General features: G+C 53.6%; 1 protein-coding gene across 1 annotated transcript; it reads right to left on the reverse strand.

The window, feature by feature from the left end:
- Position 1: 1 nt before the first annotated feature.
- Positions 2 to 12,424, reverse strand: SQSTM1 (sequestosome 1). The gene is made up of 8 exons (XM_027076936.2): positions 12,159 to 12,424; positions 10,323 to 10,418; positions 9,591 to 9,820; positions 9,344 to 9,485; positions 7,896 to 7,976; positions 2,019 to 2,230; positions 1,635 to 1,830; positions 2 to 845 (listed from the first exon to the last, which is right to left on the reverse strand). Exons 1-8 carry the CDS (start codon positions 12,373 to 12,375, stop codon positions 688 to 690), a joined length of 1,332 nt encoding a protein of 443 aa, XP_026932737.1. The 5' UTR covers positions 12,376 to 12,424; the 3' UTR covers positions 2 to 687.
- Between the last annotated feature and the right edge of the window lie 6,590 nt (positions 12,425 to 19,014).

Here is a 19,014-nt window from a genome sequence, read left to right on the forward strand (position 1 = left end):
GTCATCTCTGGTTGCAACATCTTTGATTAAGGTGCTTACAGATTGTTTACAACATAGCAACAGAATGGTTACAAAGGGTTTTTTTAAAAGCAAGGACACGCGGGAAAGGAGAGAAGTACAGTGGTTAACGACAGGCAGTATCCGTGAGCTCCAGCCTCCGTCCCCTCAGTCCCCCCTCCTGACCAGTCCCAGGCTGCGCTAGTCTCCCCTCCTGCACTTGCTCCTCCTCCACCCCGACAGGAGACAGGATGTTGGCGGGACTCGTCTGAACTTGGAGATCAGGTTTCTAGCAGAAAATCAACTACATGTCAGCATGTGAGTAGTGATTAAAAAAGGCAGAAGGCCATTAGGCAAGACATTCTGGACTGCTGGTGTAATCCTGGTGGGGGGAGAACAGGAATATGCCGCCATGTGGCCTCAGTGTCCTCCCCAGCAAGGACTTTCAATCTGCCCCAGGAAGCCTCCATGTACCCAAGGAAAGCTGGTAGACGTTTCTCAGACATTGGCACACATGCTGGGGTCTCCTCCTCTCACTTGTTCTCCTGCCCTATATGGCTTCATGCATCCCCGCCCCCCAGATTCTGGAAGAATGCAGAGAAACTGGCCATTACAGAGGCCCTGCTGTTCTACACTAGCTCAAAACAACTATGAGACAAGAAAGGGGACAGAACAAGTGAGCAAAAGCTGTCACAACGGCAGTGGATGCTTTGAATACTGGATGGTGTCCAGGGCAGCCCCGATGTCATAGTTCTTGGTCTGTAGGAGCCTGGTGAGCCAGCCGCCTTCATCTGAGAACCCCATGGACAGCATCTGGGAGAGGGACTCTATCAGCCGGGGGTCAGCTTCTGCCAGAGAGAGGACAAAAGCCATGAGGGCGAGTCCAGCCAGCCAGCACCCCGTGCCTGTGGAGCCGGCCCTTCCACGGGCTCTCTGACCTTCAGAGTGAAGTTCCCAGGCCAGGGTTGACCAGCCCTTCCCGTAAAGGGCCAGAGAGTAAATACCTTAAGCTGTTGTGTGAGACTATATGGTTTCTCACAACTACTCAGTTCTGCCATTACAGCATAAAACAGCCAGACACTGTGTCAACAGACAGGCACGGCTGTGCTCCAGTAAAACTTCTATTCTGGACACTGCCATTTTAATTTCATCTAGTTTTCATATCTTGATTTTTTTCCAACCATGGTAAAAATGAAAAACTCACTCTTGTCCCAAAAGCTATAGGTTGCTGCCCCCTGCCCTGAGGCAGAGAACATATATACAAATCTGGCCCACAGCCGGGTTTTCACCTGTTTTACCATTTCAAACATTGTCTTGTGACCATAACGAACCAAAGCAATAGGTCAGCTGCCTTTCCTACTCAATGCACCCGGGGCTGCGCAGTCCTCACGTGGCCCTACCGCCAGGCACACCACCCTCCACAGGTCGGCCTTCCCGGCTCCTGTAGGAGCTCTGAGATCGACATTTCCCTCAGGGAAATGGAAGGTGGACTTTGAATCCACTTCTAGGGGCACATGGCGGTGCCAGAGCCTTGAAATCCCACAGCCTTCATGACTCTGGGTCTGGAAGCTAAAGGGAGGGGACTAGATGCTCTGAAGGATAAAGATAGAAATATAAAACTGTTTGAAATCACTTGCCTGGGGGCAGATGTGGGTACACCGCAGCCTCCTTCAGCCCTGTGGGCCCTTCCTGAGAAGAGTCTAGGGAGGCTGGCCCTTCGGACTCGGGCATCTGTAGAGACTGGAGTTCACCTGTAGACGGGTCTACTTCTTTTGAAGATAAATGAGTCCAGTCCTCGTCCCCTCCTGAACAGTTATCAGACTCCATCTGTTCCTGGAACAGAAGCAGTCATGAGCACACAAGGACCCGCCCACAGCCCCAGTTCCTGGGAGAGGCAGGTGTGGACAAAGGGCAAGGAAAGTTCTAGCAGAGGGCTCACAGACTGAACTGTAACAGAAAGGCCATCAGCCAGCCATGTAAGCACCAGGCAGTGGCTGTGGCCTCTGGAGGGGGAGACTTGCCTCAGGCTGCCCTGGCTCTAGAGCTATCTTGTCCATCTGCTCTGCCAGAGACCGCGCGGCACCCTCCGTGTCCCCGTCCGGTTTGCTGGGGTCAGAAGAGCAACTGCTCGGCTGAGAGCTACACTTCTCCTCCATGCTGGAGCTGCCCGGAGAGACGGGCGTGAGGCGGCTTCTCTTCCCTCCATGTTCCACGTCAATATCCACTTCGATGCCTAGAGAGGCCGAGGAGGAAACAAAAACCAGTGAGGCCTTCACAGGGCCTCCCTGATGTGACAGTGTGTGGCGCGCACGGGCTTACAGAGCCCTTCCATGTTCAGTCCCCCTGAGCGTCACGGGTCAGGACAGAGTGGGATCTGCTACGCTCCACAGTCACACAGACAGAGCAGGACCAGGCAAATGGATGGTCATCTCTTTATCTTCAAGATCCCAAGGGCTGACTGCTCCCAATATCCTGGCTTCTAGAAAAACTCTGCTGACTTGTCCACCTCATTGGACCTTTCTCTTCTTCCAACTTATGGAAACTTTAATCTCCGCTAACATCCCAGGTCAGCTTTGGAGCCAGAAACCCCATAAAGAGATCTTGTCTTTCCCTAAATGTGTGGGCAGCAGCTGTACGGCAGGCAGGGCCAAGCCCTAGGAACGGGGAGCCAAACCCCCAGATGGCCAGGCTGTCCCAGCCACAGCGCTGAGGACCACATGAAGCATCACACTTGTGTGTGGGGCCTGGTGATGTGAAAACCAGAGTAAATGCTAGAATCCTGCTTAACTTTGTAAGGCTGGAAGGACAGGTCAGCAGGTCTCCTCTGGTCTCTCACACGGGCACATGCTCACTGAGGACCCGGAAGGTGGTCCCTGGTGCTCTTTTTTAAGTTTGTTTTTGAGAGAAGAGTGACAACACACCAGCAGGAAGGGCAGAGACAGATGGGCAGAGGATCTGAAGCGAACTCTGCACAGAGAGCAGCAAGCCCGATGTGGGGCTCAAACTCAACAACCATGAGATCATGACCTGAGCCAAAGTCAGACGCTTAACCTACTGAGCCACCCAGTGCCTTAATGTTTATTTTTGAGAGAGCGTTGAGTGGGAGAGAGGCAGGGAGAGAGAGATAGAATCTAAGCAGGCTCCATGCTGTCAACACAGAGCCTGGTGTAGGGCTCGATCTCACGAACCATGAGATCACGACCTGAGTCAGACACTTAACTGACAGCTACCCAGACGCCAGGCTGTGTTTCTAACTAATTTATCAAAGGACGACACGCCCACGGCTTAGAGTCAGCTCCTAAAGGCTATCTCAAAGACTCCCTGTCCCCCACCACAGCCTGCCCACTCCCAAAAGACAGCTTTCAATCCACACTGCTCTTCCTTGTTGGCTTCTTATTCTAGATCCACTTACCTCCCCTTCCCCTATGCTTTCAAAACTTTTAGTGACAACATTGTGTTATATTAATGCCACTATATAAATATTGTTCTTTCCCAGCCCAAATACTGAACTTATTTCCTTGTAGTTTTGTTTGTTTGTTTGTTTGTTTTTCCTTTTGCAACATTAATGACACTCACTTTTCTCATTTGCTGACTCTCTCCGTATTCTGCCAACAGCTCTATGGAATTTTCTACCTGTGTTAAGTGCCAGATACCCCTGCAAGCCCAGTTTTTCCCTGGAAACCATCCCTCTAGCACCACCCCCAGCACTGCCCCATGCTGGCAGCTCCCTGGGCCAGAGGCACAGCTATGCTGCACCTGCCTCTCCTCTCCCACCTGACGCCTCCCCATCTTGCTCATGTTTTGGGTCCCGTATTTTGAGCACCTTCCTCGTTCTGTGTTTATGTCTTCATTTTGTTGGGTTGGGGGAGGGTCGGAGCCAAGGAAGATGACTAAGACCTTGCATACCTGAAAACAACTTTGTTCTACCCTCACACTTGACAATCAGGTGGGGGTAGCTCTCTTGGTTGAAAAACCATTTCAGCTCAGGCTTATGAGGTCACTGGTTGTTACATGGTATTCCAGCTTCCAGTGCTGGCTCTTTGAACTCTCCAGTTTTTAGGATAACCTGGAGCATTTCCAGAGCCTCCCTTTATCCAAAGGGCTCTGAAACCAGGCAATAAGCTCTGGTGTGGGGTTTTTGGTCATTGTCCAAGACAACTGGGGTCCCCTTCAACCCAGAGGTTAATGTCCTTAGTGCTGAGATGCTCTTACATTCTTTGCTCATTTCCTTCCTTCGGTTTTGTCTGTTCTTTCTAGCATTTCTATTATTCATCCTATACTGGGCCTCCAGGATCAATCCTCAAATCTTCTCACTTTTTCCCTCTTCTCATCTCTATTTGTTTTGCTTCTGGAATATTTCCTCAAAATGACCTGAAAATCTAAGCCCCCTTCTGAGGTCTTTGTTATTTTTCTTCTGGATTCTAAGAACATTCTTATCTGTTCTTATCTTGGAGCGCACCTGGTGGCTCAGTCTGTCTTTGGCTCAGATCATGATCTCACGGTTTAGAAGTTCAAGCCCCATGTCGGACTCTCTGCTGTCGGTGTGGAGTCCACCTCGTATCCTGTCTCCCTCTGCCTCTTCCTTGCTCACACGTGAGCTCTCTCTCTCTCAAAAATAAACATTAAAAAAAATTTTTTTTAATCTGTTGTCATTTTATGGTATCCTATTCTTTTTTCAAGGATAGAAATATATTTTTGTATCTCACTGAGGATGTTAACATTCTTTTTCCTGTAATGTCCTTTCCCAAGTTCCTTCTTGTCCATGTGCTGAGATTTTCCCAAATGGTCGGTGATCCATGGCAGTCGATCCTAGTGAGGCACTCCCTGTGGGGCCAGGGCCATCATTCATTTCCCTCTGCAGGGTGACTGGGTGTATGGCCAGGCATCAGGATCCTAGGCAGCAGAGCTGCAGGACTCTGCTCCAGCATGCTCGGCCTCCCCTGAGCAGGGACTCCCTAGCACCTGCTAGAGACCCACTGCTCATTCATGGTGCCCAATTCCAGGCTGTGGACACAGGGCAGGGTAAGGTAATAGTGTCCTTAAGGCTAAAGCTTCCCTGGGTCCAGCAATTAAACATCAGGTCTTGTGCATGGGTTGGCAAGGGCCACCATCTGGCTGACCAGCCAGCGATCTCTACGTGATCCCGGAACAGTGGTCTTAACTGCTCCTTGGCCTCTCCTGGACCCTGAGAGGCCATCTTGCCTCTCACCAGTATTCCTGTGCAGGATGCGGGCTTCTGATGCCTCCACTGTTGGTTACTACCCTCCATCCATTTCCCACCTTCCAAAGTTTGATGTCACCTCATCTTGTCCCCTATCATTTTTTCACCATGTTTTTAATCCCTTTACTGTTATTTTGGTAGAGTTTGAGGACCAAACAGAGATAAAGACAGGCTTAGCTACCAATACCTACCCCTCCATCTGCCATAGTTAAGCTGTTTTTACCCTACTATCCTCCAATATTTCATCATGAAAGGTTCCAACAAACAGAAAATTTGGAACAGTACAATGAACACCCACATACTCTCACTTTTCTCTATGGATGAACGATGGGACTTCTGTCAATGAACTAGAGATTCTAGAAGCCAAGTTCTCCAACTGATGATAACCTGACACTTAGGGGCTTACAATATGTACCACAGTCTGTGCCCTGCTTCCCCCAAAGCCTCTGTGTGGGGAAGGGTTTTCTCAAGTCCTGGACGTCAGGGACTGCAAACTCAGGCCAGGAACAGTCCTGGGACTCAGCGGTGGACCTGCTCAGCTGGTTCTCATGGCACCTACCAAAAAAGGCCTTGGAGTTTTACTTTAAAGCCGCTGAGTCACTGCACACAGACCGCCCTCTGGGAGGTATTAACGGCTGTCCCTGGGCCCCTGCTCTGGGAACAGTCCCTTCTCGGCCATTGGCAGTATGAGTCATCCTAGCCATCAGGTACTCATGAGAAAGGAAGATACCTACAACACCAGAGCTTAATCAATTCCTCAAGTGGCTCTCTGGGACTGAAATTACTCAAAGGCATATTTACTGAAACTTTACTTGTTTTGTAGAGCTCTAGGCTCCTCCCTAGCTGTAGAAAGCAACTCCACCCACTTTGAAAGACTTAAAAAGGGCCTTTACCCTTATCCCAAAACACCTGGGCACTGCCAAAATTATTCCCAGATGTCTTGAGTGGGGCACCCAGGTCAAGGTCTGAAACATGCCACAAGCTCAGATGGGTCTCCGGATGGACAGCAAGTGTGACCCACAGTGGCCTGGGAAGCCTTCAAAACAGACCCCAGGCCCTACCCAAGACCCATTTACCAGAATCAAAAAAGTGGACCTGAGACTCTACACTGTTCCAAAGTTCCCTACCTGAACCTAAACTTGGCTTTAGGACTCGCCGGCTTGTCTTGTTCGTTCTTTTTAGTGAAGGACTTTGTTCTTCAGAGTCCTTTTAGTAACATTCCCATACAACAAAATCTATACCCCAAAAACCCGTGTTGGTGATTCTGATGCTCAGCCAGCCTAGAGAACCACTGCCCATTAACTGTCTTCCAAAAAGAAGCTTCCCGTGCCCCTAAATCCCAGCCTTTGGAGGACCATCTCTCAAAATACCCAGTGCCTTCACACTCTCAACACCACGTTGTAAGTAAGTGGCAGCTGGGGTTTAGCACTAGCTTATCTCTTGATTTGATGCCCCTTATAAAGCATTAACAACATTAGTTCTTTTCTCTCCCTCAAGTGCCTGAAACTCCAGTACAAAAACAGTATGCGGCCTGAGGTGTTGACGGGCAGCAATGCCAGGACATCACTGCTGCCGCAAAGCTGCGTTCTGGGCTGAAGGAGTGGGAGCTGGGGTGCTCTCACACTGGAGGTGAGGGCAGTCATGCCTCCCCTTCCACCAGCATCCTTTCAGACACTGGACATGACTTCTAGACCATCTGTGTGGGCACTTCCTGCCACTGCAGTCACAAAGCAGGGCACTTCTAGTCAGAGATTATGGAGCCACTATAATCTTGTCACCTTTGTAGTGGGCTATCACTGCCACAAAGCCCTGTCTGGAAGCCCCCACATCAAGACCAGCAGATGCAGAAGGTACTTTCTAAAGCCTCAGGCCAGGGGCACCTGGGTGGCTCAGTCGGTTAAACCTCAGACTTCAGCTCAGGTCATGATTCACAGTTCCTGAGTTCAAACCCCACATCAGACTCTGTGCTAGCTGCAGGGAGCCTGCTTGGGATTCTCTCTTTCTCTGTGCCTGTCCCCCACTCACCAGCGTGTGCACACTCTCCGAAATGAACTTAAAAAAAAATTACAAAAATAAATAGATAAAGCCTAGGGCCAGTCACACCACCAGGAAGGTACTCGCTGTGGTTCACCCATGGAGAAACCTCACATCTGTGAAATCCAGTGTCACACAGAACTCCTTATCACACACTGCTCCCCAGCTCGAGCACAAGCCAGGCACGTAAGGAAGCACCCAGAAAAGCTGGGGTTGCAAAAAAAGGGGGGGGGGGGGAGAGTGGAGGGGAGAAAAAAATAAACAACATCTCAGCTAACTGCTCACTTAAGTCCTTGGGTAAACCTGAGACTCACGTTCGGGGAAAGTGCAGAGTGCCCTTTGTGGGAAGAACTATCTGAAGTTGACAGGCCAGCCCTGCAGCTGAGCCTCTTGGGATTATCCCAACCACACACTCACTGCTTCCAATTCACACCACGTGGAAAGCTCAAGAATTTGTCAGGGATTTCAACTGAGTGACCTGGGGTGCAGCACATGGCAAAGGTCAAGGTGAGCCAACAGATGCTCACCAGTATCAAGGGCACAGCAGTGACAACTCCTCTATAGTGTCCCAGGGGCAAGCCACCAGACAGCCACCCACTAGTTCTCGAAACACTGCTGTCAAAGGACAAAGACAGCTACTTACCCAGAGGGCTGAGGGCAGCTGCCACACTCTCCCCTACGTTCTTAAGGAAATTCACGCTGGGGTCCTCCGATGGGCCAGAAGCTTTGATTTGCAAAAAACAAGAACAAAGATGTTTAATTCAAAGCATGTTTCTCAGTGACTTGAACACCTGTTGCAATCCTATCAAGTTCATCATGGGTCCCCTCTATCCCCAGGGGCCTTGTCCTGGCAGCCCTCCCTCACTCTCTCCCACTCTCGGCCCCTTTGTGACCCTGGTGCTCAGAAACCTGTGGGGGATTCAGTACACGCAGTAGAAAAAATGGACCACGTTCTAGCTCAAACCACATCAAAAATCAAACAAACATCCCCATCTTTGTTCCAAAGGATGAGGTAAATCGAAGGACAGTTAATAAAATCAGAATAAAACCAAAATCCAAAAATCTAGAACACAAGCCACATGTAAGTTAACTTTGTGATTGTGTTTAAAAAGACTTGAGTGTGGGTGGGTGCCTGGGTGCCTCAGCTGGTTGAGTGTTTGACTCTTGGTTGGTTTTGGTTCAGGTCACGAACTCATGACCCATAGGATCAAGCCCCATGTCAGGCTCTGCGCTGCCAGTGCGGAGCTTACTTGGGACTCTCTGCCCCTCCCTTGCTCTCTCTCAAAATAAGCCAAACATTTAAAAAAAAAAAAAAAAGGAAAAGAGAAAGAAAAAAATAAAAAAAGACTTGAGCAGAGGCACCTGGATAGCTCAGTCAGTACAGCATGGGACTTTTGATCTCAGGGTCAAGTTCAAGCTGCATGTTGGGTGTAGATCTTACTTTAAAAAAAAGGGGGGCAGTGGGGGGGCTCAGTCACTTAAGCATCTGACTCTTAATTTCAGCTCAGGTCATGATCTCAGCTTCGTGGGACTGAGCCCCACATCAAGCTCTGCACCGACACGTGGATCCTGCTTGGCATTCTCTCTCTCCCCTGCCCCGTCTACCCCTCCCCAGCTCATGCTGTCTCTCAAAATAAATATATAAACTTTAAGTAAATAAATAAATAAATAAATAAAAGCCTTGAGCAGATTTGGCTGATTTTGCTGGCAGCCAACACAAAAGCAGCAGCGGGCATATCACAGAGGTGTGGGAGCTCTCAGGGCCTCCCTGCCTGTAGGTGAGGGCCACCTCAGAAGGGCAGCATTGTGAGGCAGAAGCTGGGGGAAGATTACAGCTGATCACGCCTGGGCCGTGGCTAGATTCAGTGCAGGTGAGTTAGTGGCCTTGGGCACTTAGGTGCCTCAGTTTTCCGGCTATGAAGACAATGTCCCCCCACTTTGCAGGGTTTTGTTAGGATCAAATGCCATGAACAGCTGTGAAGTGCCTGCCGGGCCACAGGCCCAGCAGCAGACTCTGGACTTGGGGAAGGCCCTCCGGCTCCACCAGCCCTGCCATCTCACCCTTCAGAAGCCGGCAGACTCAAACCTCACCTGACTCCGCCGCAGGGCTGGGGCGGGCATCCCCTGCACGAGGGGGACGTGGGCTCCAATTCCCCGGTGGGCCCATCTCCCAGCCGGGCCACCCAAAGTGCCCATGTTTCAGTTTCCGGAGCCAGCGGCTATGCGAGAAGCCCTGACGAGGAGCAAGCAGAGGGGTGGCACAACACCATGTCAGGGGACTCCCTCCGCCCCAGGCCCACTCCAGGCCCACCCCAGCCCTCAGGGAAGCCCTACTCACCTCGGAGAAGGGCCCAAAGGTGGTGGGGAAGACAAGCTTGTTGTGCTCTCTGTGCAAGCCCTTCCCCTCACAGGCAGCACACAAGTCATAGTCCGGGCAGACGCTGCATTTGTAGCGGGTCCCCACCACCGGCCCATTGCAACCATCACAGATCACGTTGGGGTGCACCATGCTGCGGGGTGCCTCCTGAGCACACGGGGGGCGGTGGTCCCGCCGGCACTCCTTCTTCTCTGCAGGAAGGGCAGAGAGCTGAGAGGTGGGACCCCAGAAGTCTCCCGTTCGTCACCACCATAGGGCTTTCAGTTAGCAGGCCCCAGCCCTACTCTCCAGACAGAGTCCCTGCAGAACTCAGCTGTTCAAGTGACAGTAACAAAGGGATCTGAGAAACTGCCAGGAGGTTCCTGGTCCTTGTGCTGGTTACCCAGACGAGCGAGAAGTGGCAGGGAGCTGTGTCCACACAGCTTTGGTCTTGCCCCATATTACAATAAACCCCACAGCACCCCCAAAGCTGTCCCAGCCCAAGGCACTTGGTCTAGGCATAATCAAGAATGAACCCAGAGATCCTCAGGCCCCACCCCATGCGGTGGACAGACTCCTTTCTCGGGCCAAGCACAGTGATGATTAAGTCTTGGTTTCAACCCACAGGTTCTTTCCCCCTCCCACTCTGAAGGGATTTCTCAAAAATCTCAAGCTGACCTTACTTAGAAGAAGCACCCAGCTTCAGACCTTTACCTTTAATGTAAATACGGAAGATGTCATCCTTCACATAGGACATTGCCATGGTCAGCTCCTCGTCACTGGAAAAGGCAACCAAGTCTCCGTCCTCATCTAGATTGTTTAAAAGACAGCACGTAAGCACCCAGGGCTTCTCAGCCCAACACAAGCTGCTCAGAGGGGCTGAGGCCAACCCTAAAGGGGCACCTGCAGGCCTAGAAACTGAGGCACACCTGTGTGAGCCAGGGGCCAGCAGGGCTGAGGCCAGAGGTCAGAATGCCCTTTTACTCCCCACTGCCTGGAAGGTAAGCACCCCAACATGGGCCGTGGACGCCCACGGGAGACAGAGCATGTGTTCGTAGGGACAGCTGGCCACCTGCTCTGCCTTTAAGCCAGCTGTCCTGTAAACAGGTGCTGCCTCGGTCCACTTCCGACCACGCTTTAGACCCATCTTCAACTGCAGGAGATCCATATACCTGTGATGGGTTCCTAGGGGCCCAGCCCTTCCAAAGGCCTTGGGCCTCCTGTGGTTTAGGTCTGCCTACTTCCTGCTAAAGTATCTGTACGTACTCTTGCATTTTTACACTTCGATTTAGCTAATGGTGTTCAACTCCCACCACGTAGGCCAAACCACACAGTACATTACACCATGCAGACTGGGCCAGGTCTGTGGGCCACCAGATGAAACGTCCACCATAAGAACAGGGGCAGGATATCATAAGGTGATTAACCAAAATATCCATCAACTAATGAATGCATAAACAAAATGTGGTATGTCCGTAAAATGGGAGACTATTCATCACAAAAAGGAATTAAGTACTGAACTATGCTACAGCACACGTAAACCTCGAAAATGCTATGCTAAGAAGCCAGTCACCAAAGAATACATAATGGTCAGATTCCATGTACAGATTTATGTGAAATGTCCAGAATAAGGACTTCCATACAGAAAAAGATCAGTGGTTGCTTAGGGGTGAGGAGAACAGGAAGAGAGCCAAAGGGTACACTTCCTTTGTAATTTGATGAAAAGATTCTGAAAACTGTGATGATAGTTGCACAAGTCGCTCAAAACTGTGCACGTTAAGTGGGTGAATTGTAAGTGAATTACAGCTCAATAAAGTCATCACAAAACAAAACAAAACAAAACAATCCAGAAGCGGGCAGACCAGCTGGCAGCACTCCTAAAGAAGGTCCCGGCGCTGCCCCTCCCCAGGGGCCGGCCTTGGCTGCCCGCCTCCCTCCCAGCCACAACCACTTCCCCACCCCACCCACCAGCAGCCACCAGTCACACCAGCGCAGCAAGAAACTGAGCTGGTTCCCGGGCTTCTGTCCCTCCACCGACGCTTCTGAAGAATGTTTTGCTTTTGGCCCTCTGTCCACTGCCAGGGGGACAGTGTGCACACTCGTCAGCCAGGCAGCCCTGCCTGAGCCCTCGCACCCCCGCGCTCATTCTCCCGTCTCACTTCTGCCCCCGGCCGGCCCTTCCCGGGCCCTATCTGAACCCCCACCGGCCCTAGCCAGCCCAGATTCGGCAGCCACAGGATGTCAGCGTAACCTGAGTGCCCGCCCGGAGCCGGCTAGGACGCCCCCACGCGCCCTTGCCAAGATCTGCGACGTCACGGCGGGGGGAGGGGCGGCGCCCTGCGCCCCCGGGCCTGAAACCCACCGAGAGAGCCTTGCAGCACCGGGCCCAGAAGTGCGCCCGAGGCCGACTCGACGCCCACCCAGACAGCGGTCAGAGCAGACCCCGGCAGGCTCCGCCAGGCCGGACGAGAAAGGCCAGCCACCCGGCCCCGCACGGCAAGCCTGCGTCAAGGCCCCAAGCAGCTGCCCGAGGGCGCCCGGCCCGCTCACCGCGATAGTGCGTCTGGAAGCCTCCGGGCCGCAGCGCGGGGAACAGGGCGGCCACCCGGCTCAGCAGCCGTTCGCAGGGTCCGGGCCCAGCCGCGACCTCCGCCTCGGCCTCCGCCTCCGCCTCGGGTTCTGGGCTGAAGCAGAAGCTGAAGCGGCGGATCTCACGGGCCGCGTCCTCCTTGCCCAGAAGGTAGGCCTTGACGGTGAGCGACGCCATCTCTGCTTGTTGGTGAGGAGGAAGCGAGCTGGGCCGCAGCGGCAAAGAGCGCTCGGCTTTTGTAGAGAACGCGGGAAGCCCCGCCCAGGACGGCCTCCTGGGGGCGGGGACTCGGCGGCCCGCTCCGCCCCCAGGCGAGAGCGCGCCGCCCTGCATAGTCCTCCAGCAAGCTACCCCCTCTTCTCCCGCGCCCCCAAGTGTTCCCTCACAGTCTCCGGTACTCCCGTATTGCCGACACCTCTCCTCATGTCCTTAGCGCAGCCCAAGAGACCGGCCTAGGACTCCGACATCTAGGCCGGGACCCTGGCATCCTCACCTGAGGGGAGGCACCCCGAAGGGGTCCCGCCCCAGAGCCCTCCCAGGCTTGGGCCGGGCGGTGACTCAGCAAAGCAGAACGGAGGCCGCCGGGGATACCCAGCGCAGCGGGAGGGGGCCCACAGAAGCCGGAAGCCCCAGGCCAGAACAAACTAGTCCCCTAGGTTCTGTCCCGAGTCTGCATTCTTCACAGCCTCCCGAAGCACTCGGCTTCCCGGGTGGCAGCCCGCTCCACCGCCCCCAGCATCCCCTATGACGGCCCCTTACTGGCTTGAGGGACATACCCCCAACTCAGGCCTGAGCATCAGGGAGCTCCCAGTATAATACAGGGTAAGGTTGAGCCCAGAGTCTCCTCACGCTCACCTGGCCGGAGGGCCAGCCAAGGCTTCCTGGAGCCTCGGTAGTCATTACGGGTTCACTGCAGCCCAGGGCGCTCCCCATGGGCAGCCAGGCACCCACCTGTCAGCGCAGAGCTCGGTTCAGCAGGTGGTGCCCCAAGGGCCTGTGTGGTCTCAGGCCTGTGGGTCTCACGGGCACCCCAGGGGTCAGACCAACAGCCCTCCAGCTAGTAACCAAGAAACACTGCTTCATGTGACAAAATCCACCTGTTCGCAAGGTCTGGAGGAAGTGGGGGGGGGGGGGGTGGTCTTGGAAGGAGGTGGGCAGGAAGGGTAGATCATCCCATGTCATCTCCCAGGTCGGGTCCTGTGAGAAGTCAGACCTGCTGAGTCAAAATCCTGTCCTCTCATGGGGTGGTTTGTGGGAGCAGGTAAAACCTCAAGGGATGGGAAACCCAGAAGGGAAGGGTGGGTGGATTTGGCTCAGATGTGAAGGCGGTTTGCCCCTGGAAGCAGAGCAGGGACCTGTCCACAGGTGTGCCTGGTCCTCCCCAGGGGTTCCAGACTAGGCAAGTCTTCACACCCCCGCCCAGGCCAAAGAAGCCTTTTTTGAGAGGATATACCCTCTCAGACCCCTTCCTGCATCCCTATTGGGAGCCTGGGAAACTGACCCAATCCCCAGTGCCCCGCAGACAGGGTCAGGGGGTGCCGGGCAGAAGCTGCAGGGCCCACAGGTGTCCATGGGGGTGACTCAGCAGCCTGGGAGCCTGGCAGCCCAGAACAGGCTGAGCCAAGAGCCCAGCGTCCCACCTCCCCCCAGGTTTCAGCAGCCTCATCTGAATAAGTGGGGGCGCAGAAGGAAAGCCCTTCAGGAAGGGCTCAAGGTGCGTCCCCTGTCCAAACAAGCAGCGGAAATAGATGCTGCCAGCAGAACCTCCTTTGCTTTCTCCTCTCTTCAGCCCCATTTGGGACCGTGGTTTGAGAGGAGGGATGAGGAGTTTAGGTGAAAAGGGGGTGGCAGGGAATGGGGCCCAGGGAAACCAACCTGGAGCCCCGCCCCCCCCCCTGCTCTAGAGAGTCCCAGCTGTGACCTTCCCAGGATGCCCTACTGCTGAACATGGCCCTTGCCCTGCCCTCCCCCAAGGCTAGTGAGAAGTAAACAAGGCGGCAGCTGGGGAACCCCCTGGCAGGGCCCTCTCGCCTGCCGGGTGAGGTCAGGTGGTCTGGCCAGCAGTGAGTCAGCGTCCCATGACCACCGTCATAACAGGGGGATCCCCGCCCCGCTGCCACCTATCTCAGCAACATTTTAACAAGCAGCCAGGAAGCAGGGGTGGGGAGCAGGACCCCCAGAGCCACAAGAGCTCAGAGAGGCTAGGGTGGCAGGGAGCTGGCAGCGTGGAGACCAGAGCCAACCAGAAGGGGTCCAATGCCCCCTTCTGACATCTGCTGTCTTTCCCCTTCTTGGGTGTCAGGGACCTCCCCTATGCCCCACTTGCACCTGAGCCAGAAGACCCACTATCTACTGGGCCTGCCATCTTTGGGCATATGACAAGCCTCTCAGTTTCCCCATCTTTGAAATGGGGCTAGAATGGGGCCGCTCCCAGGCAATGCCCCTAGGCTTTGCTAGCTGTTGTTTGGCTGCCTTTGGGGGCGTCCACTGGGCGTAGGGATGTCAGGAAGGAGACTACAGTCGGTGTTGAGGTGAAAGTGTGGGGAGCACGGAAGAGACCTGGGTCAGGATTTTCTGGGGGACGAGCAGGAGTGGCTGGGAGGTTATCTGGTTTAGTTTATTGTTGTCTGGGATGTTGTAACCACCTCAATTCCGCCCCCCTATTCCTCCCCCTTAAAGAAGTAACCCCATCCCTTGACAATGGTTTTCTGAAGTTCCCTGTATTTTCTTTGGGATGTGGAGCCAAGCTTATAGGGGGTGCTGGGGAAACCAGAGACAAGGCCACCGCAGGACTCAGGCCAGGCTGCTGTAGGTCACCTGAAGGAAACCAGGATCACAGGGGATCAGACCCCTCCAGAACCCAGCACTGGGTCCAGGGACTGAGTTTGTCCATGGAGGAACAGAGTGGTTCGTGGGTGGGAGTCCCACACTGAGCTCCACTGTTCTCCCTCACAAGGGAGAGACACGCCCTTGGTTCCTAACCATGCTAACTCATTCCACCTGGTGACTTTCCCCTGGCTCCTTCCTCCCCCTACCTGGAACCCTCCCTCCCTCCTCTTGCAACCCAACCTCTCCATAATTGTCACCTCCTCCATGAGGCCTTTCCTGAGCAACCCCTTGGGAAAATCCCCAGACACTGAATATTACCTACATTTAACCCTTCCTGCAAAAGTGCATGGGCCAACCAAGAGTGTAGGGGCAGGTGGGGGCACCATGACAGGGTGAGGGTGGGGTGGGTCTGGGAGTGTTTCTAAAGAAAAAGGGCTCAAGGTAAGTGTCATCGGGGAAATGGAATAATGCCACGGAGAGTCACAGTTGGGAGAGTTAGGTAATGCTAAGTTGCCTAACTTAGCACCTGGGAGCACATGGCTGCTGGAGGACAGGAGCAGCGGTTCTGGGCTCAGCCGCCTGCCCAGCATTCCCCGGGGGGCGGGACACTTGGGTCCTGAAGGGAGCATTGAGGGTCACCCTCCACGTCTGTCAGAGCCGCTCATGGGTGGTGGGCTCTGGAGACAGCTCTCACCAAAACTGAATGAGAAAAAGAAGACGGCCCACCGCCTAATTCAGGTCATGTGTGTAAAAGACATACCAGAAAGCTCGGTGCCCAAGTTGGGCAGAAACACTAAGCCCCATGGGTGGCACCAGGGACCTCTCTGGCTGAGACCCCAGTCCTACATGCCTGGCAGGGAAGGAACATGCAGCCAGAGCTCAGGCCAAGGCGGGGGGTCCCCAGAGGGAGCTACAGACTGCCCCTGGGTGGAGGCTGGACCCAACCTCATCCTCACCCCACCCTGGTGGTGCCCTCTGGCCAGCCCTTTCTCAAGTATGGGTCCCTGGGCCCCTAGCATTGAGCAGGTCCTTGCCCCACAGACATGCCAGCAGGGGCACTGGTTCCCCCCATCCCTGCAGCAACAGGGAGAGCACACCCACTTCACCCGGCAGATCCTGTGGTCTGATATAGGTGACTGCAGTTCCCCTCAGGCTGTTCATTAAGTGGAACCTGCCAGGATGGAGGCTCAGACGAGGGTCATGGCTGGGATCCAATGGCACCACCCCTCACAGGACTCTCCCATCCTTGGTCCAGACCTACCCCTGGAGTGAGCACTGTTGGGAGCCCCTAGAGGACCATCCTGACAGCGGATGGTTCTAGAATCAACGGAGAAGCCAAGAGGTGTGGGGGAGGGGGCCATGATGAGACAGAGGGCTGTGACAAGACCACGTACCCTTGCAGACGATCACTGAGATGGGAGCTATGTTTTCTGAAAAGGGGCAGGAGTTTGGGGTCATTGGCTTAGGGCCCTACTTGCCCCTCCCCCAAGTCCCATCAACAACCTTCTAGAAAAGTTAGGGGTGCCTGGGTGGCTCAGTCGGTTAAGCATCCAACTTCAGCTCAGGTCATGGTCTCATGGTTTGTGAGTTCAAGTCCCACATGGAGCCCCATGCTGGCAGTGCAGAGCCTGCTTGGGATTCTCTCTCTCCTCTCTCTCTGCCCCTCCCCCACTTGCAGGCACTCATGCTGTCTCTTGTGCGCATGCTCTCTCTCAAATAAATTAGGGGGAAAAAAAACCTTCTGGAAATTTATTGGGCTTTCTTGTGCTCCAAAGTCCCAGTGCCCTGACAGCCCTCACCTCCAGGTCTGCACCCCCTTTCCCTGCCCCTCCTCTCCTCTTGGTCCAGGGGTACTTACCCCATTGCCCTGGGCCACACATGCCCTGAGCCAGAACTCCCCTCTTTCTGGCAGGCCTGGCTGGCTGCGGGCACCCCTTTCACTCTGCCCGTGTCTCCGTGCCTGTCATGTAGGGGAGCTCAGGTACTGTTTGTGGGGTGCGTGGGGGTGGTGTGAGTGCTGGACATAGTCCAACATCGCTGTAACCATGATGCTAGGGAGCAGGTACAGCGCAGGGTCCTCCTTGGAATAGCACTGGCTCACTGTGTAAAGGGGTCCCCGGGAGCCCCCTCCTGTGGGGGCCCAGGCAAAGACTCTGCAACTGCCTTGCCTAGCTGCCAGGTTCCAGCTGGCCCACAGACCACAGGGTGGGAGATGCTCCAGGTTTTCACATGTGACCGGATGAGAAGACAAGAGAATGGGGTCCCTGGAGCCCTGGTGGCTGGGGCTGGATCCTGGGCACCCAACTGTCCGTGGAGCCCAGAAGTTACCGTCTGGCAGGCCCTGAGCTAAGGAGAGAGGTCCTACAGGAGGCCATGCCCAAGTTGGCTTGCTCTCTGATGTGGTTAAAAGCATGTCAGGCAGGAAGAATTCAGTAGGGCATTTTCACAGCTACCTAACATGGGCATAGCCCCCACCCCCGTACTGGACTGTAGGGACCCACACTCCTTCACTCTCCAGGTCTGCAGTTCTGGAGGAGGGGCTCAAGTTCCCCTTGACTAGAGAGTTCCAGTAAGAGAAGGAAGGTTACAGCCCTCACTCCTGCATTTTACATGCATCCCCTATTCCAGTCTCCATGCTCAATTTCCATCCGTTTTCTGGATGGAAATTTTCCTTTAAGGATTCATTTCTCCCCAGCATTGAGGGTAGGGTACATGAGCCACGTTTGGCCAAACAGAGCATTGTAGCCCCCTGGGTCAGGGCTGGGCATGGAACCCAAGCTCAGTGCTGACCCTGAGCAGGAGATGAAGGCCTGATCTCAGCATCTGGGCTTCTAGGTCCCACCAGGCCTGATGCTGGATCACAAAATGGCTTAAACCAGTTGATTTGGATCTCTGTCAGTTGTAAACAAGAGTCCTAAACCATCACACCTTATGCCTGCCCCAGGGTTCCCAACGGCAATAACACTCACCTCAATGTAGGCTAGCAACCTGGGGGTCAGCTGTCACCACACCAATGCCCTCAAACCACCTGTAGTTCCTGTCAGTTGTGTGTCCCGATAATAACAGTAAAAATATCCACATAGTACTTCTCTTATGCTAGGAAGCATTCTAAATATTTTATATATATTAACTCACCTGCTCCCTTGAGGTACCTCATGTGATCAGTTCTGGCCAAGGATGTGAGAGAAGAGCCATGTATCATTTACAGGCCGGAGCATTTATTTATTTGCCAATGCCAGAGCTTCTATAGCTCTCTCCCAGTCATGAAAACCTATAACGTTCAGGTGGTTACCCCTGAAGCCTGGGCAGGAACTACCATGAGCCAAGTTCCCAGAGGACCTTTGATAGATATATAGTTTTGAGAAATATACCTTCATTAAAGCATTAAAATTTGGGGTGATTAAGCCTATCCTATTATCCCATTTTACACCCCAGGGAAATAGGCACAGAAAAGGTTAAGTAACTTGCCCAAAGTCACACAGCTTGTGATGGGGTTTTGGAGTGGTTGGGGTTCAGAGCTGACGGTGCAGAAAGAATTCTTGAAGGCATCTTTGGTGAAAAAAAGGTGATTTTATTAAAGCACAGGGACAGGACCCATGGGCAGAAAGAGCTGGGGTTGTGCAGAGTGACTGGTACTATGGAGTTGGGGGAGGTAAAGTCAAGAGGAAGTTTCTTTTTTTTTTTTTTAGGTTTATTTTTGAGAGAGAGAGAAAGAGAGAGAACATGAGTGGGGGAGAAGCAGAGAGAGAGGGAGACAGAATCTGAAGCAGACTCCAGACTCCGAGCTGTCAGCACAGAGCCCAACGCAGGGCTCGAACCCACAAACCATAAGATCATGACCTGAGCCAAAGTCAGACACTTAACCAACTAACCCACCCAGGTGCCCTAAGAGGAAGTTTCTTAAAGGGATTTCCATATGCTAAAGAAGACTCACAGATTACTGGAGGCCTAGCTATTGACAAGCTAAAGCTGTTTTATCCTCTAGCA

This window comes from Acinonyx jubatus, chromosome A1, assembly GCF_027475565.1.
Source record: "Acinonyx jubatus isolate Ajub_Pintada_27869175 chromosome A1, VMU_Ajub_asm_v1.0, whole genome shotgun sequence".
Classification (NCBI taxonomy): domain Eukaryota; kingdom Metazoa; phylum Chordata; class Mammalia; order Carnivora; family Felidae; genus Acinonyx; species Acinonyx jubatus.

Coding starts and splice junctions, on each gene's coding strand:
- SQSTM1 (XM_027076936.2), bottom strand. CDS start 12,375: ATGGCGTCGCTCACCGTCAAGGCCTACCTTCTGGGCAAGGAGGACGCG. Junction 9,486..9,590: donor CCTTTGGGCCCTTCTCCGAG/GTGAGTAGGGCT, acceptor GCTCCTCGTCAG/GGCTTCTCGCATAGCCGCTG. Junction 846..1,634: donor GTACCCACATCTGCCCCCAG/GCAAGTGATTTC, acceptor TCTCTCTGGCAG/AAGCTGACCCCCGGCTGATA.